We start from the raw sequence: 25,002 nt of genomic DNA on the forward strand, positions 1-25,002 counted from the left end.
TTATTTAAAAAAAGGGCTGCTGGACTCTTGTTGTTGCCCCTTCTGCTTGCATAACAGGCCATTGTGTTATTGGCGAAAAGTGCCACATTTGTGTTCTATGCAGCGCTTGCTTCCTAAATTTCAAACCAACCTTGGTTGCATTTGTGAAGCTAAAAGCACCTTACATTCAAGGACGGATCATTGTGCACCTTGTAGCAAAGAAGAGCATGAAGGGAAAGAAAGTGTGGGGACTACTGTTAGAATTTCACTCCATCAACTCTTGAACAAGGGTTTGCATAACTTGCACAAATGTTTGCTGAGCAGGGCTTGTGGCTTCCACCCCCTCCCCTTTTGATTATATTTCCTTGAATCAAATCAATATGATTGCTTCCCTTGAAAACTGAAAAATATACAAATACTGTTCTACTTACCAGGAAATATTCTCCTCTGCCAAATGCCATTAAAATCTATATTGACACACTGTAGACAGTATAAACATAGACATTCTGTTATCAATGGTCAAGGAAACCTGTCAAGAACACTGCCAAGTCAGCTCTTGCAGTAACATTATTCATAGTCTTAAGGCAACCATCTCAGGAACAGAAACCACTGTTACTTCATTTACAGAAGTCAAGGAAAATTTCACAGTTATATTGTGAAATTATATTGGTTTATCAATGGGTTATATTGGTGAACTCTCTGTGGCTATCATTTCCTCCCAGCTAGCCTCCTTGATAGGTCCAGAAACAGGTACAGTACATCTTTCATGACCTCTATACCTACCCAAGAATCCTCTACCATGACTGGAGAAGTTGCTGATTTAAATTTCAAAATACAGAATTCTGCAGTCAGCATCACTATTGGCCATGGCTGAAAGTGCATTTTTCCTACTTTGGCCAAAAGCATATTTGAAATGACATAAGGATGGGTTAGTAGCATACTTATCTTTTATTTGAGAAACTTTAGCTTCAATTTTTGCTTAATCATAATTTGTTGTGTTGTGCCAACCCTCAATTGTGGTTTGTCTGATCTGTGGTAAGTTCTAAACAAGCCAGCATCAATTAATATGCCCTGAAGTTGGCTTCTTTGAATCTAACCATAGTTAACTGTGATTTGAAAGTAGTTTGTTTGAAACTAACCATGGTTAACTATGATTTAAATGTAGCTAGCTTAAAATTAATTGCAGTATGTCTTGACAACATGACAATGTGTGGTTAAGCACAAACAGAGGCAGAAAAGTCTTTCCAGTTACAGGAAAGAGAAGAGAGTATTAAACAAGCCCAAAGTTGTTTTTTGCTCATTAACATCAGGAAACTTTGGTTCAATACCACATATTAATTAATCCCTTGTACACTTATATGAAAAGTTATGAAAAGAAATCAATAACCCAAAAATGTTTGTTACAATTATAGCTGAACAATACCTTTTTGCCTGTGTCCAGTTTTTGTCACTCAAGGAAATGGAAACCAGAGATGTTTCATGAATGGGGCAGGTGCACTCCCCTGAAATTTGGAGGTGAGTGACCTCCTCATCCCATACCGTGAGCCACGTCAGAGGAAATGAGTTTCTTTTATTATTCCATTAAGAACCTGTCTCAGAATTCTCTCTGTGTGAACAGGTGCAGGCCAAAAGTTTACTCTTTGGAGCATACCTTTATGAGACTCGATATAATTTTTTAACTTTTTTGTCTACAGTTTCCAGTAATTATACAACACCAAATGTTGAAGAGTTTGAAACCACCCTCATAGCAAACAAGAATGAAATAACATCTACAACTGGAGTCCCACTTATGACTTATCAAGGTACATAAAGATCCAATATCACTCACACAGCAATCAAATAAAGGAACTGCATTGCCACACAAATCCCACAGAGCTGCTGAAGACCTAGAGACAACTAGTTATGCCTCTGACAAGGTGCTTTATCTTAACTCAACTAGCAGCACATTTTAACTCAATTATTTTATTGAAAGAACTGAGCAAAAGTGAAAATCACGGCATATCTAGTTATGGAATCCCATAAATGTTAGGTCTGTACTCTAAACTTACAAGTTGACTACACCTTTCTCCTTTTTTAAATGTATTCCTGCTAATCTAAATTAAAAGCAAGAATGTTAATATGCTCAGCAAGGGAGCAGTTTTCCTATGAGGGCCTTCTCAGGGACTGCACCCAGGGTTTGGAATATACTGCCTCAGGAAGCCAGGTTGGCTCCCTCCCTCTTGTCCTTCTGTCATGAAACAAAGACCTTCAGGCAGGCTTTTAAGCAATATGGTCTAGGGAACACTCCATTCATGAAATTTGGTCTCTTTTAAAGAATTAAATATTTTTAAAATTGTTCTTAATCTTGACCAGGCTTTAATTGTTTTCAGTATATGTATACTTTTATACAGTATTTTTAATTCTTAATACTGTAAGGTTATATTGTTATGAGACACCAATCTTTAATATGGCGCACACCCATGCACACACACACACACACACATACACAGAGACATGATTAGCAAATCACCACATGGTTTCTGTGAACAATGTAACACACGACATGAGTAATTAATTAATTACATGTCATGGAGCCAATTCCAACTCATAGAAGCCCATACCACCAGTAGTGAATAATTAGTTGGACTGTGTTACTTGGCCTGAGGTGTAGATGTTTGTATTTTTAGTGGGGGATTTCTAGTGGGTGGGGAGTGTTTGGGGAATGTTATGTGTGTGCATGAGTCTGGTCTCTGGGTGTCTGTGAATTTCGTTGTATGGTATACTGTGTATATACTTACAATGACAATAAATTATATTATTATATTATTATATTATTATACCAGAGTTTCCTACATACGGAGTGCTCAGGGGTGCTTCATTATTCCCTTCTTCTGGCAGTGCTGGAGGGACTGTGCAGCTTGCCCAAGGCTAGACAGGTTGGCTCATCTCCTGGGAGGCACTCGGAGGAACTCCCAGCCTCTGGCTCCACACTGAGCCATGCAGCATTTTTGTGCATTGTCACCAGCTAGTACCGTATATGGTGCATTTGCTGTAACTGTGATGTGAAGCAGCCCAAAAGTACAACTAGCACAGTGCCTGCGCACAGTATTAGAACTGGAGCTCTTCACATGAACAGAGCTATAGTTCTTCCAGTGCTGCAGTACATTCAGTGGCATATGCGAAGGGGAGGGATAGCTTTTACTCTCTAAATCTATGGCTCAGGAAGTGAAGGCCAGTATAATTTGGTGTACCTATAATTTTCTAATGTGCAAAGTGACTCTTGTGCAGATGCATACCTTCGTTTTCCAGGCAGATTGACACCTCTTTTTTTTAGTGTGGTGGCATGTGGACTAATTCAGACTGCTACATTGCAGAGATTGCCCGATGAAATGATGGGCATCATTGTCATGGAGTTGTAACATCCACATAAAGCCCAAAATTGTGTAGTCTCTCGAGGCTGTGATTCCAGGACTCAGTGTTCCAGACAAAGATTTCTAGAAAACTATGGTAGCTTTCTAAGCTATCTTTCATAGATGATCAGACAAGTTGGTAATGTGACATGAACTTTGCCTGTTTGTTGTCCTGCCTCAGCAGGCCACATGGGTTATTACTGCTGAAGGAAGAATGAGAAAAAGTAAAGTTGAATCCAAATGTCTTGAATATACAGTGGTGCCTCGCTTAACGGGTAGCCCCGTTAAACGACGAATCTGCATAACGATGTTTTTTGCGATCGTTTGTGCGATAGCATTGCGATGTTCCCTATGCGATTTTTCCCCATAGGCCCCATTTTCCCCCAGCTGACCGGTGGGGGCTTCAGAAGGACCGTGGGGGAGCCCTCCCCTGCGGTCCTCGCAAAGCCCCAGCTGGCATTTTCCCCCAGCTGACCGGCGGGGGCTTCGGAAGGACCAGGTGTTCCCGGCGGCCCTCCTCCCAGCAGTGGCAGTGGCGATGGGGGTGAGGGGGTGGCTGGGGGAGAGCCGTGAGGCAGGGCAAGGCCCGGGTGTTCCCGGAGGCCCTCCTCCCAGCAGTGGCGGCGGTGAGGGGGTGGCTGGGAGAGAGCCAGGAGGCAGGGCAAGGCCCGGGTGTTCCCGGCGGCCCTCCTCCCGGCAACGGCGGTGGCAACGGGGGTGAGGGGGTGGCTGGGGGAGAGCCGTGAGGCAGGGCAAGGCCCGGGTGTTCCCGGAGGCCCTCCTCCCGGCAGTGTCAGCAGTGAGGGGGTGGCTGGGGGAGAGCCAGGAAGCAGGGCTAGGCCCAGGTGTTCCCGGCGGCCCTCCTCCCGGCAACGGCGGTGGCAACGGGGGTGAGGGGGTAGCTGGGGGAGAGCCGTGGGGCAGGGCAAGGCCTGGGTGTTCCAAGAGGCTCTCCTCCCAGCAGTGGTGGCGGTGAGGGGGTGGCTGGTAGAGAGCCAGGAGGCAGGGCTAGGCCCAGGTGTTCCCGGTGTCCCTCCTCCTGGCACCGACGACGGAGGTGAGGGGGTGGCTGGGGGAGAGCCGGGAGGCAGGGCAAGGCCTGGGTGTTCTCGGCGGCCCTCCTCCCGGCAACGGCGGTGGCAACGGGGGTGAGGGGGTGGCTGGGGGAGAGCCGTGAGGCAGGGCAAGGCCCGGGTGTTCCCGGAGGCCCTCCTCCCAGCAGTGGCGGCGGTGAGGGGGTGGCTGGGAGAGAGCCAGGAGGCAGGGCTAGGCCCGGGTGTTCCCGACGTCCCTCCTCCTGGCACCGGCGACGGAGGTGAGGGGGTGGCTAGGGGAGAGCCGGGAGGCAGGGCAAGGCCCGGGTGTTCCCGGCAGCCCTCCTCCCGGCAACGGCGGTGGCAACGGGGTTGAGGGGGTGGCTGGGGGAGAGCCGTGAGGCAGGGCAAGGCCCGGGTGTTCCCGGAGGCCCTCCTCCCGGCAGTGGTGGCGGTGAGGGGGTGGCTGGGAGAGAGCCAGGAGTCAGGGCTAGGCCCGAGTGTTTCCGGCGTCCCTCCTCCTGGTGCCGGTGACGGGGGTGAGGGGGTAGCTGGGGGAGAGCCGGGAGGCAGGGCAAGGCCCAAGTGTTCCCCACCACCAGTCAGCTGGGGGAAAATGCTGGCTGGGGCTTTGCGAGGACCACGGGGGAGCCCTCCCCCGCGCTCCTCCCAAAGGCCCCATTTTCACACAGCTGATTGGCGGTTCCAAAGTGGCCACCTGCTGTGTTGCCTCACTTTAGAGGCACCGAGAATGGCTGCCCCTATGGAAGATTCTCGCATAAGGTGAGTTTTTAAGCCCATAAGAACACATTAAATGCGTTTTAATGCATTCCTTTGGGCTTTTTTGCCCCACATAGCGACGAATCCGGATAGCGACGATTTTTCCGGAACGGATTATCGTCGCTATGCGGGGCACCACTGTAAGTCACTTTCCCACAAATATATTCAAGGACACCGTACAACCATTAAAAACATTTGTTTTCATAAACATTGCTAAAGGAGCAAGAATTTTAAGAACTGTAGGGACTATGGGATCTTTACTCTGCATGCAGAGCCTTCACTATTAGGAATATCAGCAAGTGCTTTGCCCCTAAGACTGGTTGATGGTGAGAACATGTGCCAGGGCAGAGTTGAGGTCTACTTCAATGAGAGCTGGGCAACAGTCTGTGATGATGCTTGGCACTTATACGATGCTCAAGTTTTCTACAGCTTGGCTATAAAGAAACCACCAAAGTTGCAATAGGTGGCTATCTTGGTCAAGGCTCTGGCAGCATTTTCCTGGATGATGTACAATGCCATAGGCAAGAAAAAGCCTTTGAAGAATGTGCTGCTTTCTTTTTTCCCTTATATTGCTAAGATTTATTTTTTAAAAAAGTGTTCTTGCTATCTCTTTTTCTTACTCTTATTTTGCAAATCACTGTTACATATTTTATATGAGCTTGTGAAAAATTAATTTTAAATAATCTTCTTATTTTTACTTTTACTTTTTTTACTTTTATTTGATTTATACTCCGCCCCCCCCCCTAGACAAAGTCTACTCGGGGCAGCTTACATACATAAAATTACATTCAAAGGAGATTAGTCTTTGCTTCGATGGGACCTCTTTTGGCTTAAGACTTGCAAATTAGAAGAAGGTGAGCTTTTTGTCAAAATATATTGCTGGAGAAGCTGTAGGTTACTCTGAGTGTAACCATTCAAAATGGTCCATATTGTGGCCCTCATCCTATATGCAAGACAAAATTAAGATGCACACTAAAATCCCTGAATGTACAGTCCTGCTTTCAACATCAGTTCCTTCTGTGATAAATGGAGCACCCTGTCCTACATGAATAGTTACAGAGAGATGTAGACTTTGATTACAGTGAGATTTTAGTTCCCACAATTATTGTCCGCTGTTATTGTTCTCCTCTTTCTATGTGTAGAATAATAATTTCACATGGGAACTACCTCATTGATTAGTAAAAGACATTACAGCTTCCTCACAAAATAAATCCTCCCCCAGAAGGCTGGCAGAAGCTGGGTGAAAAGCAACGGGACATAGCTCACCCTGTTGCATGGATGCAAACTGCAGTGCTGATCTTCTGATGGACAAGCCCAGTGGCTCAGCAGTTTAACCCGCAGTACCACAGTCTATGTTGCTGCTATGTGCAACGTGTGCGGGCGTCTCCCTCACCTCACCAGGCATCAATTCCAGCCTCCTTGGGCCATGTTGGCCCCAAATCCTGCATTCCTCTACAGCTGCCTTGGGCTTGCCTGCTGCTGATTCTGTGCCAAGAATCAGACCAAGAGCCTTCCATATCTTGACTACTGGGCAAAGTTGCCTCACCGGGCAAAGTTCTTTGTTTCCTGCCTGCCTGCCTACCTGTTTATTCAAAGGGATACATTAGTGCTCCAAAGTCCACTCGGGTTTCATTCCTAATTCCTGGCTGTTCATTCCAGCTGCCTACTGCCTCAGGTAGGCAGAACCTAGAACAAACTATGGGAGGTCAGCTCACCCCGTTGCATGGATTTGATCTTCTGCTCGAGAAGCTAATAACCACTGTTACGTTAGTAGAACCACCCTATTCATCTGTTGTTGCTGTTGTTGTTGTACAACCTCAGTTGCCTCCTGGGGCAAACTAAACTATGCAGGCAAATGTGATGTTCCCAAAGAAGGCAAGAATCTGCTTTCTTGGGTATCCCTGCACAGCATAGCCCATAGTTTCTCTGAATTACTCAAGCCCCTTCACCACGACAAGGCAACAATCCGTAAAGGGGGTGTTATGTTGAGCTGAGGACAAACTTGATGCCTTGTGCATGCCTCTGCCAAAGGGACCTCTCATTCTGCTGGGGCTAAATATAACTTCCTCATGGGCTTCTGTGCCGTGTCATAAACTCTCCTGGGGGACCCAATTTGTGGGTGAATAACTTGGGGTCTGTGATCTAATGTTCACCAAACTTTCAGAAATTGTAGAAAAGCATCCAATGAAGCTTTTCTGCAAATTTGTTGTCTCTAGGTCATCGGGGGCCAATGTTATAGGCATTTAAAATGCAGATGAATCAACGGATCAATTCATCAATTCTTCGAAGAATATTAGTAGGGTAGTGGACAGTTTCTATGATCCTGTTACTTGTTCTGTCAGTTTCTATCTGTGGATGGTTTGTGAACCAAGAGGTTGGAGGCACCTCACCCCAAGATTCTGCTGGGCTGCCCCACTGGCCTGGTCAAAAGCCATCACTGCTTCTATGCAAAGAATGGGAAAAGTGCCATCTTTTCCTGTGCCTGACTATGGCTCTGCTCAGTGTAACGTCCTCCATTTCATGCCTCTTCCTTCTCCTAATCTTAGAATTGCAGAGTTGAAAGGGACCCTATAGCTCATCAAGTCCAGCAAAGCTGTGTCGTCTTTTCTCTACAAAGGTAACAGCTTATGCTCTGCTCTACAGAATATGAACATAGATCAAGGTCTGTAGTCATTCCTGTTTCTCAGCCATCCCTTGGCTCACTGCCGCTTCTATTTGTTGCTGCAAACATTATCCTCAGGTAGTATGGAATACACAAGGGCTGAGAGAGGGACAGTAGTACTACTTGGAGAGTTATGTGCCTCGTGGCGCAGTGGTTAAAACGCTGTACTGCAGCTAAAACTGTGCTCACGACCTGGGGTTCAAATCCCAGGTAGCCGGCTCAAGGTTGACTCAGCCTTCCATCCTTCCGAGGTCGGTAAAATGAGTACCCAGTTTGCTGGGGGGGGGGCAATGTGTAGCCTGCATAACTAAATTGTAAACCACCCGGAGAGTGCTTGTAGCGCTATGGGGCGGTATATAAGTAAAAAAAAAAATTGATGTGATGGAAGTTAATGCCCCAGTGACTTGTAGGGGCTGGTATCACACATTTCAATCACAGCTCTCATAGATTACGTGTCACCCATTTTCTTTTTATTGAATTGCAGAGGCAGAACAAAAACTACAAGAAAATATGGAAACGCATGACTCCCAGGTAGCATACATAGCTGCAGCTGCCAACCTGGCCACTGTTGTGACCCATGCAGATTTTATTTTGAAAAACAAATGGAGAAGACCACTTCCATATGAGATTATGTGAAAGCTTAAACCTTTTGGGAGAGAATCCAGCACATGGGTTTTAATACGATTGTGTTTAGTCGTTTAGTCGTGTCCGACTCTTCGTGACCCCATGGACCAGAGCACGCCAGGCCCTCCTGTCTTCTACTGCCTCCCGGAGTTGTGTCAGGTTCATGTTGGTTGCTTCGCAGACACTGTCCAGCCATCTCATCCTCGGTCGTCCCCTTCTCCTCTTGCCATCACACCTTCCTAACATCAAGGTTTTTTCCAAGGACTCTTTTCTTCTCATGAGATGGCCAAAGTACTGGAGCCTCAGCTTCAGGATCTGTCCTTCCAGTGAGCACTCAGGGTTGATTTCCTTTAGAATTGATAGGTTTGTTCTCTTTGCAGTCCAGGGGATTCTCAAGAGCCTCCTCCAGCACCACAATTCAAAGGCATCAATTCTTCGGCGGTCTGCTTTCTTTATGGTCCAGCTCTCACTTCCATACATCACGACAGGAAAAACCATAGCTTTGACTATTCGGACTTTTGTTGGCAAGGTGATGTCTCTGCTTTTCAAGATGCTGTCAAGATTTGTCATCGCTTTCCTCCCAAGAAGAAGGCGTCTTTTAATTTCAGGGCTGCTGTCTCCATCTGCAGTGATCATGGAGCCCAGGAAGATTAAACTCATGTATTAATACGATTAAACTCATGTATTTCTTTGGATGTGGATGCAACTAACTGTTGTCTAGATTGAGAATTTTGTGTTTGACAAGCAGATTTTCTGTACTGAATGCTCTCGCTCAATAATTGTGAGCCACATTCCTATGATTTATTTAGATTTTGCTTTTATACACACATAACAATAAAATAAATGGAACATATACAGAGTTGTATAAGACAGTTATTCAACTAGATTAGTAAGGAATAAATGTTAATGTGAAATCCTGCTTTGGCTGACTCTCAGTGTAGCTGTGATAAATACATGTCTGTGGAATTCTCTTACAAATATTGCTTGTTTACAAATGCAATTCATTTTTATTTCTTCTCTCTTTTTTTTCTAAATGAAAATTGTTGATAACTACTAGGCTGTTTTGAGCTTTGCTTGAGTGGTTCCCCTTCAGTATTTGACATTTAAGTTACTAAAGTCTTGAAACCTCCTTGACCTCCATACAACCCCATCTTTATGTATTCATTCATTCCTTGTACAAGATTTCCACTCTTGCCTTACTTTGTCAGGAAGGCGCTGTCTTCTCCATAACTGTTAGTACCTGGCTCTAGGTTTACTCTGCCTTTTCTTGTTCCTTCATTTTATTTCTTCATCATCCATACACTGTTGTATTTTATTAATTGCAATGAAAGTTCAATGGATATGCACAGCAATCCTGGACTTCATGATCTTATAACCCTCCCCTCCGCAATTATATTCAGCTGTGTAACATACAATTAAAATTAGTCCTCTCCCTTGCCATCTTACTACCATTCCATGCTTTGCAACTTCTATGTTCCTGACATGCTAGAGGAAAAAACCAAAATAAAATAAAAATTGTGGCCATCTTCTGTTTAAATGAGAAGTACTCTGAGCAGCTTCATGTTTAAAACTCATTGGAATCATGGTGTACCACACTCGAGCGATCTATGGGCCTATTGTTTGCATGCATATTTCAAATCCAATGAGAAATTTTCTAGGAATTTGCATTGTTTTTTAAAAAAATACACAGACAACAAAGGAGCAACAATTGAAATAAATCTCACTCGAGCCTGATATTCCATATACATGTATTTCTTGGGTTCCGTACACAATTGCAGAAACTTATTGACAAAATGTTCACACATTCTCTGCATTTTGAAAGGTAGAATTCAGATGGTTACTGATTTCAGAACCTTGTCTTAAGTCTTAACATGGAATATAGGTCTAAGTGGAGAGCAAGAGACAGAAATGGTAGCACTTAAAAGTTGAAGTCTGTTATCTAGATAAAGACAATTAGGGCCTACATGTGTGCTCTTTAGAGAGTAGCAGCTCTCTACCTCTCATATTCTCCCCATGATAACAGGTATAGCTGAAGGTACAGAAGAAGGCACTGGTGGGTTGAGGCAGGGTGCCAGGGAGAATTGGAGCAAAATTCACACATATATGTACATTCATACATGTATCTACATTGGCACGTACATCTTCTCTCACACATAAAACCAGGAAGGCAAGCATTCACATGCATGCTGACTGAAGAGCGGCAGACATAAATGAGTTGAATGTGGAAAATCTGAGAGTTCATGAGGGGTGTGTGTGTGTGTGTGTGTGTGTGTGTGTGTGTGTGTGTGTTATGCCCCATTTTCCCTAAGAGAACAGCCCCAGTGTCTGTCTTTCTATACTGAAACCACAGACTCTTTCCTTAGGGGAATCACTGGGCTAAAGCAATTAGTCCCACAGGACTTACAAGGAGATCCCTCTTCAATGAAACTTCAAACATAACCATATATATTAGAATTTGCAACTATATACATTTATAGCCAATGTATTTTCTTATGCTCTATAGCAGTGCTTCCCAACCTTGGTTCCCCAGATGTTCTTGGACTACAACCCCCAAAAGTCTTCACTACTAGCTGTGCTGGCAAGGGCGTCTGGAAGCTGCAGTGTAAGAATGTCTGGGGATTCGAGGTTGGAAAGTTGGAAACCACTGATTTATAGTATAGCAAAGCTCAGTGTATTTCCCAGTGGATTATGGAATTTGACCATTGTTTCAGAAATCAAATATTTAATATGTCATGTATTGTTCATCTGAGTTTGCATGTACTTAATTTTCAGACCTGCTAAAGACCAGATTATTTTTATTATGTCCTGATATATAAAACCATAGAATTCAAAGAGAATGTACTTTCTTTTTCACATTATTGTACATTCCTACCTTTCGCAAATAGTATCATAAACCCATAAAGCAATGAACCCATCCACCTTCTGAGTAAAGAATAAATTTATCATATAGAACAACCATGTTCCTTTTAGGATATACCCTGAGAAAGTAGTGTCAAAGAAATACCAAGTTAAATTACTCATTTATGTAACTATGCATACATCCTTGTTTTTTCAGATTTTCTTTACTGCTAGCTAAAATAATAAATGATTTTCTGAAATAAAAATCACACCTCTTGGCTTATTGCAAGAAGAAAAGTCACCACTGTTACAATAGCACTACCATAACATTGGGGATAAAATGAAGTTCTGATGTTCAACATTAGAGATTTTTTGGCCTATAATTCTCATTAGCCTCACCCAATATGGCTGATAGTATGCACTCATGGGATATGTAGTACAAAGCATCTGGAAAGCCAATGCTTCCCCTAAGTGGAATTGTCTTCATTTCAACTGTGGGCTCCCATAGACTGTGACAAAATATTTGTGAAACTTCCTTAAAATTTCAGAAACCTCTTGCTATAGAGATGTGTGGGTGAATTCAAGAAACCAAAAATCTAGGGAACCCCAAAATATTCATAGTGGTCCTGTGCTAGAAAGCAAAATGGAAAGAAACATTTCTTATAGAACTGTCCCTGTAAATTGTTGCCACTTGCCAAGCATAGTACCATGTTGCGTTCTGTCATAGCTTTCCCTCAAATGCTTCTGTAAAGACAGAGGAGTGGAGGAAGGTGTTGGCGGTTCATTTGCTGTCACTTCTAACAATTATTTTGTCCCACTTCCTTCTGGAGAACATCTCATTGAAAGAGAAAAATGATAAGCTTAAGCTTCATGCTGAAGACTGTTTATAGAAGTACAAAAACAAATCCAAAGATAAGGAAAAGAGCATTGATAGGCATCACTGTTGGCATACTATACCAAGTATTGTTTGGCATATAAAAATATCTTTCCAGAGAACTTCCTTTTATCATGAACTGACGAAAAAGGGAAGATCAAATTTCAGACCTTGCTACTCTATATATGTTCAGGCATCTCCAGTCTGAAGGTCACTTCCTCTCCTGGGATCCTCCTAACCCATGATGGACCGCACTGTGATCTTCCTTTGGGTGCTACTTTTTGCTACAGGTAATATGTTGATAGTGGATTGAGATATATTTGTTCTCTTCTGTTTTTCTCTATAACATATAAGAGATCACGTACACATTTCGGTTAAAGTGGAAACTTCAATGGCTCAGGCATGTGCAATTTGTGCCCTTCCAGATGTTTATAGTCCACAGTTCCCAAAAGTCCTGGTCAAAATATTCAGTGAGTGAGGACTAATGGGAGTACTGCCTCACAGCATCTGGTGAGTCTCAAGTTGTCCATCCCTGACATAGCTGAAGGATGAAGATTTTAATAATTGAAATGTTTAAACATTTTACTGTAACATTTGCTAGATGCAAAACTAAGAATTGAATCAATATTGCTGAAAACTGGCCAGGTGGCCTGTAAATTTGGTCTTTAGATAATGAATTGCCTGCATACCTAGAGAAGCAGAAATCTTAGGCATCCTTATACAGAGGAAAATATACTGAATACTACAGAATACTATAGAATTCCTACTGAATACTGCAGAACTTGTATCTGATTAAACATGGAATGGATCAGACTTGAATTCTATCGAAAGCTAGTCATTACTAATTTGTTTGCTGGGGTTAAGTAATGATTGACTTTTGCTGATAGAGATGTAAGTCCTTGCTAGAATATTAATTACTGCATTTAGTTTGTAACCATGTGTGAGAGGAGAATTATTGGATGGTCAATTAGATGCCATATTGGGAAAGGTTTGTGACGGAACGTATGCAATCCCCTTCACTAGAACCCTGAAAATGGTTTTTGGCATAAGAGGTCATTAAGAGGTTGAGTACACATTTTCAGATGAAATTATTTGTTTAGGTCTGTTGACTTAAAGCTCTGTGGTTTAAAGCTTAAGTGCTTGGACCATGGTGGTGGAATTGTGGAAATGAGTCCCCACACAGCAAAATCAATAAAACAAATTTGAAAATAAATTCTAAGTAGCTACCCCAGTCCAGCAGCTCTGGAAGATGAACCAGTCATTTCCCCTCTCCTATATTCAATAAATAGCAACTATTTGTACTGAAATTGGTTTTTATCTGAGCTGCCATTATGGTTTCAGAGTTTTTTCTGGACATCAGTCTTACAAACTATATGCACAGTCAACTACACATAATTTTCAGCTCATCTTTAGAAACAGATGGCAGAATTGTTCTGTGGTAATGGATTTTTTACTTTCTCATGATCCGTCACAAAACCAAGTACACTAATTTGGAGGATGAAGAGATGAGAAAAGCTTATGCTGGGACAGAAAGTCGACTTTTACCATTTCAGGCAACTCCACTTCTAAATACAGGCAGAGTATCTCATATTGTTTGATTCTGAGACTTAAAGTAAGCCTTTCAGAATGTTAAATTATATCCACACAGTTCCTTTGTAGTTTGTATAACAGTCAAAGCAAAAACAAACAGAAAGAAAAGAGATCAAAGTGTGGCACATCGATGACCAACAGTTTTATTTTAGTGTGAGCTTTCATAGATCAAGTCCAATTGTATCTATTGAAGTTTGTCACTTCATTAGTTATTGTTGCTCCATCTTTTGGAATGGGGAGGGGGGATTCTTTACATCGACTCAGATGATGGCTCTATTGAAAAGGTTATTAGTAAGAGAATACATGTGCTGAGAATGTACACTGGAATATATTGACTGCCTTCCACAAACCATGTTTGGCCCCATAGCAATCCAGAGGGGCTGTGCAACCTGAAGCACACTGGGGTTAGGTGGCAAGATGGTGGCTTGTTTCATTGCTATTGGATTTCCGGCACCTAGTAAGGTGAAGGAAATAAAACAGAAGAATGATGGCTGTGAAATACTGCATTGTCCAATTAGTTAAACATTATTAAATACTGTTCTTAGGACAGTTCAGTGTTTTTAAACTGATTTTGTAAATATAAAAAATGTTAAATCATTTTTAAAAGTTTTATAATGTCTTCTTTAAATTTTTCTCCTTGCAGCTTATACAACAAGAGGACAAAGTGGTAATTATAATTTTTTAATTAATGTATTTAGATCAATAGTTTTTTTTTTTTTTTTAAAGAGAAAACTTCAAGCATTTGGAAAACAAAATGCTTGGCTACTCATAGTTGTGTGCGCGATGTGAATTCTTAATTTTAAAATATTCTCATAGTGTCAATCAACTATACCTATGACTATGAGTTATTCAGTGTTTGTGTCTAGTTTGTTGTGGGTTTTTTGTTGTTGTTATCTTTATATATTTGATTAGTGTGACACACACTGAGTCTTTTCAGAAAAAAGGTGTCTAAGAAATAGCTATGGTGGATGTTTTAACATCCTTTGAAAAGGGGCTGCAAAGTATCACAAATAAAGCTTCTTGTTTTATTGTAAAATGAAAATAGTTATTATTGTAGGCATAAGTAGAATTATCACCACACGATTTAATAAGAACATCTACAAATGGTAGGTTTGCTCCTTGAACATGGTTGAAAAAATGTGATTATTGTAAGATGCTTTTAAGATGCAGTAAATTTTGACAAAAACTAGTTTCTGCATTGCAATAAAGAAATTGAAACACACTCGTTTCTTTCAGTACAATCCATAGATTCTCTTGATCCCAAGGCTTTATTGTGCTCTATAAAGCATAGACTGATCTTCCTCTGAAGTTCTTTGGTGTGCTCCTGTAGCCAGTGGACATTTGCAATCTGATCCTGAGTGCCTTTTCTTTTTTGGAGTCCAGCTTGAACCTCAGTCATGTCTTGTTAGAATTTTGACAAATCTAGTCTGTGTGGCTTGAAATAATTCTATTACTGTATTTCATCTACCCCAAGTGATTTATTTCTTCCTTATGCTTTCAAAGCAGCTTTCACTTCATTTTCTAGAAGTGCAGGTTCTTCATCATAGGATTCCTTTTCACAGAAGTCTGCCATCCTACACACTCCCTTCTGTGTACATTCCCTTCTGTATAGCTCCTTCAGCATTGATGAGATTCATTTCATCCTCAAACAGCAGGTAGCATAAGCAGGGACAAAATGAAAAAAATAGCAGATTTTATCCATGCCTTGGTGCTCAAATAAAGAAAGGACAGAAAACATATGGTGTGGCATCATCACTCACCATTGGCTGTGTTGGCTAGGGCTTATGGGAGTTGTCTCATAAAGCTTTTAATATAGTCTCTGCAGTTAAGCTATCCATCTGATGCAAATGATAAGGATCTCCTCGACCTGTATCTAGCCTCAAAATTAAGTCTGTATTCACTGGGCTAGTGGCTAATGTTGTTGTTGTTTTCTGCTTGTGGCAGCCCTTTGCTTGTGGTGAACCAGTCATCTGCCCAGAGCTAGTGAACTGTTTGCAAGTCATAAAAAATTGGCTGCAGGAGATGACTGAATGAAGATGTTGAGACACACAGCAATCCTGTGCTCATGAGAATCAGCCTTTTGATCATGATGATAAAGGAAGATTGCTATCTGGATATGTTTGACACTCTCTGTAGGTTAACTTTCTAGAGCAGACTTCAGTGAAACTGCATTTGCTACAATATTTCAAGATTTCCCTAACAAGCTTTCTCCCCTTCTTTTCTTTATTCTTTTTATTACTGAATTCTGCTGAAGATGTTCCTTCTGTGTCTGGTAAGTACCATCCTTTCTCCTCCATAAAAATTATAGGAAGTTGTTAATCCTGTTGCACAAGCTACACCTCGAGTACAACCGAAAGCCTTTCCCACTGGAAGATGTTACATGCAGGAATTTGAGTAGTTAAAGATGTCTTCCTTTCATCCCATGGCTACCATGGCTTTCACACAATGTCACACATTACTGGTCAATCAGACAAACTGCAAAAAAGGAGGAGGAACCATATCATAAAAAATTGACTGCAGGAGACGACTGAATGAACACTTTGAGACACACAGCAGCCCTGTGCTTATGAGAATCAGCCTTTTGATCAGGATGAAAAAAGAAAAAGGAAGATTGCTATCTGGATCTGTTTGTTTCTTTTTAAATACATTAATAATATTTAAACATTTTTTCCCTGAAGCCTATAGCTGTGGCCAGACTTTCTCAGATCCAGAGGGCTCATTTACTGGTACATATTATGATGGAGACAGAAAAATCTTGGAGTGTCTTTGGAAAATCCAGCCCAGTAATAATCTTTCTATAAAGATAAGCATTGATTATGTGGAGTAAGTATTCTTCAGTGGAATGCCATTTATTGTTTTCTGTGCCCAACATCTAGTTTGCATTTTTAAAAGATTTGACATAAAATGGGAGATCCTTTTGATCTGCTTCTATTTCCAAATTATTTCCTTCCCTCTTTTCATTATTCTGTTTTTCTATCATTTGCTTCCTACATACTTTTCCTTTTTCTTCTCTGGATTCTCAGCTATTTCATCTTTTATCTTTCTTGTTTTTGGTCTATAGGCATTATTAATATGCATCATTGGGAAATATATTTGAAAAGGTTGTTTGATATTCATGTTCAAAACTTTGAGTAGAGCAGTGATGTGATCACACTGTTGGATCCAGATTTAGTCAAATAGTTGGAGCAGAATGATTAAATTAAGTCGATTTTCAGTTGGTCAAACAGAACTTCATTCAGTCCATTTAATTATTCTGTGGCAAATCCACAATGCAGGGTGTGTCCTTGAGAAAAGGCTATCCAGCTTCTTCCTGAATGCCTTCGGTGATGGAGAGCCTCTCTTTTCCAAAGGCAGTTTATTCCCCTGCTGAGCCATTTTTGCTCTTAGGAGTTTTCTGCTAATTTTCAGCTCAGTTCTACTCCCTTACAGTTTTTGCAAAGCATACACAAATACTAATACCTCACAACTTTGAATCTGTAATACTTGCAGAATTGCTGAAGAAATAAAGGTATTTGCAGTTCAAACACAGTACTAGTTTCTTGTATTGCTTGAAGTCTGAAGCGAAGTACGACTTCCCCTCCTGTCATGGCAGCAAGAAGCATAGAATAGGATAATGTGGTAACAGAAGGTGATGAAGCAACAGCTGAGTCCACCACCTGGCAGAGCTTATGCCCATGTGCCTATCAGGAAAGCGTGTGGTCAGTCCAAAAGAGATGAGAGAGGCTCCATTTGCAAACCAGCAGAATGAAAGAACACAATGACATTCCCTTCTCCCCTCCTGAAGAAGAAAGAGGAGAGCGAGCTGTCACCCTCCCTATTGTCTGAGGCAGCTCCTCAGAATCAGGCATTCAGGAACAGTTGGCTCTCGAGACTTGTGTGATCAGTGGGAGCTCTCTGGAGAGACAGGGCTCCTGCAAAGATGGAGATGTGGCCGTTTCCTCATTTCCTGTCTCCTCTTCCTGAGACAACTGCCTTCATTAAGCTATAGATGTAGCTACTCCTGCTGGCTAAGGGAGCCTGGCCAACAATGCCTTCTTTCCCGAGCTTTCAGGGACAAATCTGAGACTAAACAGTGGCCCTTTGCGATTTATGGAAGTGGGGCAGGAAAGGATTGGGAGGGGAATGGAATGGCTTCTAGGAATCACAAGGGGAATCCAGACCAATGGTCCCAGAATCCAGGTCAAACCAGCCAATATGACAACCCAGAGTTAGGATATTAGCTCTGATTTCTCATAATGGATCAGATCACATCCAGCTTTTTCACTAATGACTCCATTGCCTTGTTAGGAAAGCAAAGAGATGCCAACACAGAACTCATGTCCTAACCATTGTAATCCTACCATGAGACTTTCTGAATTCCAACCATTCTTAAATATTTTTCTTCATAATAGTAACAAGAAGTCAATACTGTATATTTTCTAACATGCTTAGTAGTGACATTGGAAGGAAGGATACACATAAACACCAAATTCTTCTGTTTTTCTATTCAGTCTTGCATAAAGGATGATCTGTTTCCTGAGTCCAGGGGCCATATTCAAGCCCCCAAAGAGTTTTCTCTAAATCTATATGGGAATAGCTATGTGATTTAGGCCTTTGAGTTTTGAGTTTCTGTAGGATAATATGACCTAGCAAACAAATGAACAAACAAGCTATGAGGCTTAGAATGTAAGTTATAATTCAGTTAATTTTTTAGAAGAGGAGAGAAATTTTAATAAATTACTTTTTACTATTGTAAGGTGGGAGTAGGATCATTATGTGATGCTTCAAAACTTTGAAATGGAAAGAAATTAGCATTTTTTTTTCTGTGTATAAGATGCCTCCATGTATAAGCCACCCCCACTCTTCTAACCCAAAATGAAGACATCTTAACTTAGCTTTGAGGATTCAGCCTCTGGGCTCAGAACACCAGGACATAATGAATCCCTATTGAAACTGAGCACTGTCTATAGCTCCGCCTCCAACAAGGTGTGTTTCAATTGGTTTGTACATCACCAGCTGACATCAGTTACATAAGGCTCGTAAGCTAAATCTGACTAGAGGCAGCCTTTTTGCAGAGGCAAGGTATGGGCTGTTTTGTTCTCTCCTTAGCTTACTTCCATGTATAAGATGATCCTCAATTTTTAGTGTAAAGATTTTAGACAAAAGTGTTGTTTTATACATGGAAAAATTCGGTAAACCCAAACGTTTGTTTGAAATTATGTCTTTGACCTGTGCTAAGTAATAAATATTCAAATTTATCTTCATAGACTAGACTGCAGTCATGAATATATTGAAATCTTTGATGGAGAGATACACACATCAGCAAAAATTGGAAGAATATGCTCTGACTCGACATTCATTGCATTTTCCGGCACAATGTCAGTTTTGTTGCACAGAGAGTCTTCCCAAGAAGGCCAAGGGTTTTTTGCCTATTATGAGACAGGAGGTAATCATGAGTACATGGGAAGGGGCATCTGTGCATGCATGCAGGAGGGAGTCTGGGGGAGCGGTGGGGAGATCCTGGGGGCTGGGGTCCACTGCTTTAGATCATGTAATTTTTCCAAGCTAAACCAAATGAAAATATCTGGGGAAGATATATATTGGGAATGAATCTTAATTGATTAGGTAAATAGTGAGATATCATATTTGGAAGAGACAGCCGCCTAGAAATAAATAATCACAGGACTCAAATGTTCATTCTTCCTATAGTTTAATATTTTGTTCACTTTTCATCTTCTAGGATAAATTAGAGTACCAATATTGTGATATTAGTTTTGATCTCTGCCAGAATTGTAATGTAGGAGTTCTAATCCAGCCTGGTTTGTCAGGAATAAATCCTAGCCAGGCCTCCTTTGTTTCTTGTCAACATTTAAAAAAACTATGCAAATGCAGAAGTAGGTGACACCTTTATTGGGCCACTAAAAACATCAAGCAAACAACAGACAGCAATCTTTCTATGAGAATCCATCTTCCTCAGGCTGTGTGCCACCTCTGTGTACATAGTTCAGGGAATTAGATACTTTTATTACAAATGTATCATAAAACTAAACTCCCTGAAGTCCCTAATGTCTGTTAAGCTATGATATGGTGCGGAGGGGGTTATACTGTTTTTGTGTAATGTTAACTATTCACCTGCAATTTATTTTGCTTTTTAGTTTAAGGCTACTTGGAAAAAAATTGTTTATCTTATTTTACTCAGATTTTACAGTGCCCCCCACGCCACCTGTCACAACAACCCATGGTAAGTTTGCATTTGTAATTTTCAGTCTGATCCACTTGTCAATGCAGAAATCCAAATCAAAGCAGATCTGACAGATGATTGCACAATTTTCTTTTGAATGCTTCCAGCATTGGAGCACTTACCATCTCATTACCTCATTTTGATTTTAGTCAACTCATAATTAACAATGCAATGTTCAGGAAATGTTAATTTTTCTTGCTATCCTTTTTCTTCATCAAGAAATAACTGGTCTTAGCATACAAACTGAAGAATCTGGTAAAAGTCATCTGACCTACCTCCATAACAGAGTGCTAAATCCTAGTTCTGAGTATGCAGAATTTTTCAGAATGAACTTCACAGCCTGAACTGCAGTATGAAATATTTAAGGAACTTAATCAGTTGGTGATAATTATGATCACTGGTGGAATCAAGTGGAAGAAACTCTGAAATGTCTCCCTCTCTGGCCCAGACTATACAGTATAGGTCACCTGTCCATAAGAATAGAACATTTGTTGAATCAATTATTAATTTTATTTATTATGGTCAGGTAACCAGCTCATAAAATATATTTATGGCTAAAATATACAAAATGGAGTTTAAAAATATACAACCAATTCATAAAACATATTATGTGAATAAAATACAAAAAATGCAATTTAAAAAGTGTACAGCCAGTTCATAAAACATATTATATAGTTAAATATATGATATGTAATTTAAAAAATGTACAACAGATAATTGTCTACTGGTTGTAAAATATGGGAAGAATCAAATACAGCATTTTTATAGCTACCCTTTGAACCATTGGCTCGTCTAGGGCCAACTGGTTTGGACAGGGTCTTTGGGTTATAGGGAGTCCTTCCTAGATATTTGTAAAGATTTGTAAAGATTTCCTCCCTTCGGTTGGGACCACAACATTTCTCTACGCTCAACAATAAACCACCCATGTTAAAACCAGTCAACCTGTGAACTCAGGAGACTATAAGGGAGTGCTGTGCTATTGCTGCTACACAAATGTTTGCTGCAGAGCATGTAATAAGGGAGTCTTGATTGAAAAGAAGTAGCTTGATGTAAAATTCATCAGGTCTCCCTGGATATCTGAGAATGATTGGGCTCCGGAAGTTGGTGCGTAGATCTCTACACAAAAGACAGTACAGTAAGACATGACCTACAGTTTCCACTTGGCCATTGTTACAGGGACACAGACTATCCGAGACAGGTATATGTTGAAATATTCCCTCCATGGGCTTAGAGCAGTGGTGTCGAACTGTGGCCCTCCAGATGTTCTTGGACTTCAACTCCCAGAAGCCTTCACCACCACCTCTGCTGGCCAGGATTTCTGGGAGTTGAAGGCCAAGAACATCTGGAGGGCCACAGTTCGACACCACTGGCTTAGAGGGTAAAACATTAAGTCTCGCTAATGTGAAGGCTCTTCTGGCCTTTGTTGACATTGTGCTTGTCAAATATGAAGATATCGTAAAGACATTATTAGTAACAACACTGTATTTGCCTGACTGGCTCACATGCTCTTGAAGTTCTATGTCCCAGGTTCTTTGTTTGAGTGCTGCTTTAGCACTGACATGCCCCATCGCCAAGAGAATGTTGGTGGAAAAAACAATTTGCCTTATTTCTTTTGTAAGTTGTAGTTTCCATTCTGATTGAAAGGAGTCAAAAATTGACACATGTCCAAAACCTTCTTAAGAGAAGCTTTACCAAGAAATTAAACATATGGACTTTGGCAAATGCTCTTATGGCGATTAGGCCGGCCTCCAAACGAAGGGCTACATTAGGTGTACAGGGGGGTACAGTCAGAATACATCTCAAAAATTTTGTTTCCACTACTTCAAGAGGACATAGGTCAGATAAAGCAAACAACTGGCACCCGTAGAGCATTTGAGCAATACCTTTAGCCTTGAAAACCTGAACAACTGAGGGGATATGGTGACCCCCCTTGTTGATTATCAAAAGACATAGCAGGACCTTACTTCACCACCCATAGTTTGCACATTTGTGTGTGTGTGTGTGTGTGTGTGTGTGTGTGTGTGTGTGTGTGATTCGTCTTCTGGACCTAAATATAAGCTTCACTTTTACATATAATTGCTAAGTCAAGAAGGTGAACCTCTGGAAGACTAATAGATCCCATGTTCCTTTAAAAGCAATCTGTAATATATAGTTGTTTTCTGGAGATTACATGGCTTTCAGCTATGTTTCATGCCATTTCTTTACAACTGTATAGTTCTTGCCACATATCCAGTGCTGAGATTTGCATACTAGCAACCAATGTATTGAAACAAATGCTGAAATGATCCATTTTCTCTCTGACTAGGAATCAAAATAAGAATTAGCATTTCTGTGGCTGACATTGAGGTCAAAGTCTGTCTATATCTTTAAATCCCAGTTCTCCTTGACATATAACTGCCCTGATGGAGCAATCAGTGTTTTTTTACATCCCACATTTTGATTGGTGTCTAAGTGGAAACTGAGTACTCATTGCTTTCTTTCATATTTTGGGATTTCATTACATTTTTCTTTCTGCAACAATCCTTCTTTAATGTGCATGAAACATCTATTGTACATATTAAACAAAGTTATGGGATAATGAGAGGAGGGATGGGACTTGCCTGCATTCTGCTCTTACCCCATTGTTTCCTCGTGCAATTTGCCACAGTCAGTATTTACCTCTCCTTGTAAGAAATAAATTTTGCTACATATGAAGACATTTAGGGTAGAGCATTCTGAGCACACCCAGTTTTGTCTGATCTGAGAAAAAAACAGGGTCTGGCCTAGTTCATATCTCGACATATCAAACCAGACTGCAGGAAAATCTCCCATTCCGTCTTGCTTCTTACATTCCTCTCTATATGATATCACTCTGTCATTAAAATAAAAAAGGCACAAACCTCTTTAGAAGGTTTAACATCCTTTATTTAAAGGTATATTTTGAATATAGTGGGGGAACAATTTTACAGTACATGTCATTCATTCTGAGTTTTAGTCCCAAATCCTGCCCAGAGATTTTCCAGTCCTACCATATCCTGAACAGGTTTCGTCTTCCTAGGAGATCTTCCCCAAACACTAGAACTGTCATCTTTACCTATCACTATGAGTGCAGTTCTGAAATTGTTATTGTTATTATTGTTAAGTGTGTGCCTTGAGTCATCATTATTGTTAAACATTCTTAAAAGACATTTATTTCTCAGAATCAGAATAAAAGTTTTCAATAAAATAAATGTTTTCTTACCAGCTGTTCCATTGAGCACATTGGGTCCTCCTGAATCTCCCACCAGTAAGTCTTTCCTTTTTTTATGTTTCACTTTTCTTTTTGCACCTTGTCATGACAGTTTTTGAGATACTGAAGTTGTTTTATTCAGGATAACCATTTTTGCTAGTTCTCTCCTTACTAAAAATTTATGTGGTATTTATTTTTTTATTAACTTCAAGAATGCAGTCCAAGTATGGATAGATTCTATTGAAATGTAATGGAATTCAGTTATTTAAGACTTAAATATAACCATCATTCTTTCCTAGTAGTTCCATTTAAACACACTTTCCTAGATAATGTTGGATACAGGACAAAGTTCATTTCATGTCAATAAGTTGTCTTTCATTTTCTTTCAGTGCTACTGTATTGTATCTGTACTGCATTGTACTGCAATGTACAGCATTGTTTCCTAATACTTTTAAACACGTTTTCCCACCTTACGTTAGTCATAGGATAAAGGAAACCATGGAGCAGATCACCATAAGTCTAAATTAACTTGAAGGCAATTAATTCAAGTTATTATTGTTATTGTTGCTGGTGGTGTTGTTATCTTGCCTCTGTTTCTTGTTCTGCATTCCTCCTGTGTAGAACTGTTGATTTCAGTGGGTTTAAGTGCAGCTAAGCTTGGGTCTAGCCATGTAAATCACACAGGCTGAGGCAATTTCTCTTTGTTCATATAATTGGTTTTTCATTTTGCCTCATGAATATCACCTAAATATTTATGGATTCCATGAAATCCAACAAATGTTTTCCCCCCAACAGCTACTGCTACTACTATCACTACCACACCTTTTCATAACAAGTAGATAAATTAATTTTCAGCAGTCAACACACCTATCACTGACATTTAATGCTATTATTCTTGTTATTATATAGATTTACTGTGTAAGATTTAAACAATTATGTTTATTGCAGATTTTTACCTCTTAGTCTTGCGATATAGCTCAAAGGTTAGCTGTGGCTGTAAACCTGTATTAAGACCTAGTTTGTAAAATACAATTAATCTTCTGGGAGAATCTGTACTGCAGACAGGTATTTAGCATATTACAACTGAGTAGAAGGGCAAATTTAACTTAGCACATGCAACTTAGTATAAATTTCAAGTAAACTGACAAGTTTTAGTTGGAGATGCAGAAACTGAAGTCACAACTCATTTTGCATACTGAATTTTTCATTTACAAATCTCTGAAAACTGGTCATGAAAAGTTCCAAGTGGTATTCTTGGTGCCAGACACTTTTCTCTTCTTACAATCTTTAGCAAAAGTAAGGCTCCTGATTCCTGCAGATTTCTTTCAATTTTTTTAAAGCTTCTTATGGTTTCAAAATTTATTGGTGGTAAGTCTACTCCAATCAATTGTTTTTTCTTGTAAAATAAATGATATCTTTCTCAGGAGAGCTGTCAAAAATACCTTTTCCATATCATATATTAAACACTGAATGAAAGAGAATTGGGCAGAAAGGTAGGATAAAAATGAAATAAATAAATACATTACAAAAAATTTGTTCATGAAGTATATTTTTATTTTTACTTGATGGGTCTTACCAAGATATTTATAGATTCCACAAAATCTGACAGATTTTCATTTTCCTAACAGCGACTACAACACCAGAACCTACAACAAATGGAGAAAGTGAGTATCCATTCTAAATCTTTATTTTTAAATTTCAGTAAGCTGATGATTGGCATTTCAAGTGGTTTCCTTGTTGAGAATTGACAGATATTATGTATATCAACATCAAATACAATGACAATTCTCTGACACAGAAGTTT

General features: G+C 40.4%; 1 protein-coding gene and 1 long non-coding RNA gene across 3 annotated transcripts in view; both read left to right on the plus strand.

Moving 5' to 3' along the window:
* The first annotated feature begins 603 nt into the window (after positions 1 to 603).
* On the plus strand, positions 604 to 8,524 carry LOC140705949 (uncharacterized). Of its 2 annotated transcripts, XR_012085585.2 has the most exons (4): positions 604 to 729; positions 1,674 to 1,781; positions 7,729 to 7,799; positions 8,329 to 8,524. It is a non-coding gene; the product is annotated as an uncharacterized LOC140705949 (long non-coding RNA). The 2 variants fall into 2 exon arrangements; XR_013543925.1 differs by lacking the exon at positions 604 to 729 and having other exon boundaries at positions 787 to 1,781.
* A 612-nt stretch (positions 8,525 to 9,136) lies between these two features.
* The window catches only part of LOC110087220 (scavenger receptor cysteine-rich domain-containing protein DMBT1), a 32,553-nt gene continuing 16,687 nt past the window's right edge, over positions 9,137 to 25,002 (plus strand). The window contains exons 1-8 of the mRNA XM_072995442.2: positions 9,137 to 12,470; positions 14,414 to 14,437; positions 16,025 to 16,042; positions 16,449 to 16,593; positions 19,017 to 19,195; positions 19,949 to 19,990; positions 23,214 to 23,255; positions 24,827 to 24,862. Coding sequence (XP_072851543.2) covers positions 12,422 to 12,470; positions 14,414 to 14,437; positions 16,025 to 16,042; positions 16,449 to 16,593; positions 19,017 to 19,195; positions 19,949 to 19,990; positions 23,214 to 23,255; positions 24,827 to 24,862 — 535 coding nt within the window. The 5' untranslated portion in view covers positions 9,137 to 12,421. The remainder of the gene's footprint in view (positions 12,471 to 14,413; positions 14,438 to 16,024; positions 16,043 to 16,448; positions 16,594 to 19,016; positions 19,196 to 19,948; positions 19,991 to 23,213; positions 23,256 to 24,826; positions 24,863 to 25,002) is intronic.

The sequence above is a fragment of the Pogona vitticeps genome, chromosome 3, assembly GCF_051106095.1.
Source record: "Pogona vitticeps strain Pit_001003342236 chromosome 3, PviZW2.1, whole genome shotgun sequence".
In the NCBI taxonomy this organism is placed as follows: Eukaryota; Metazoa; Chordata; class Lepidosauria; order Squamata; family Agamidae; genus Pogona; species Pogona vitticeps.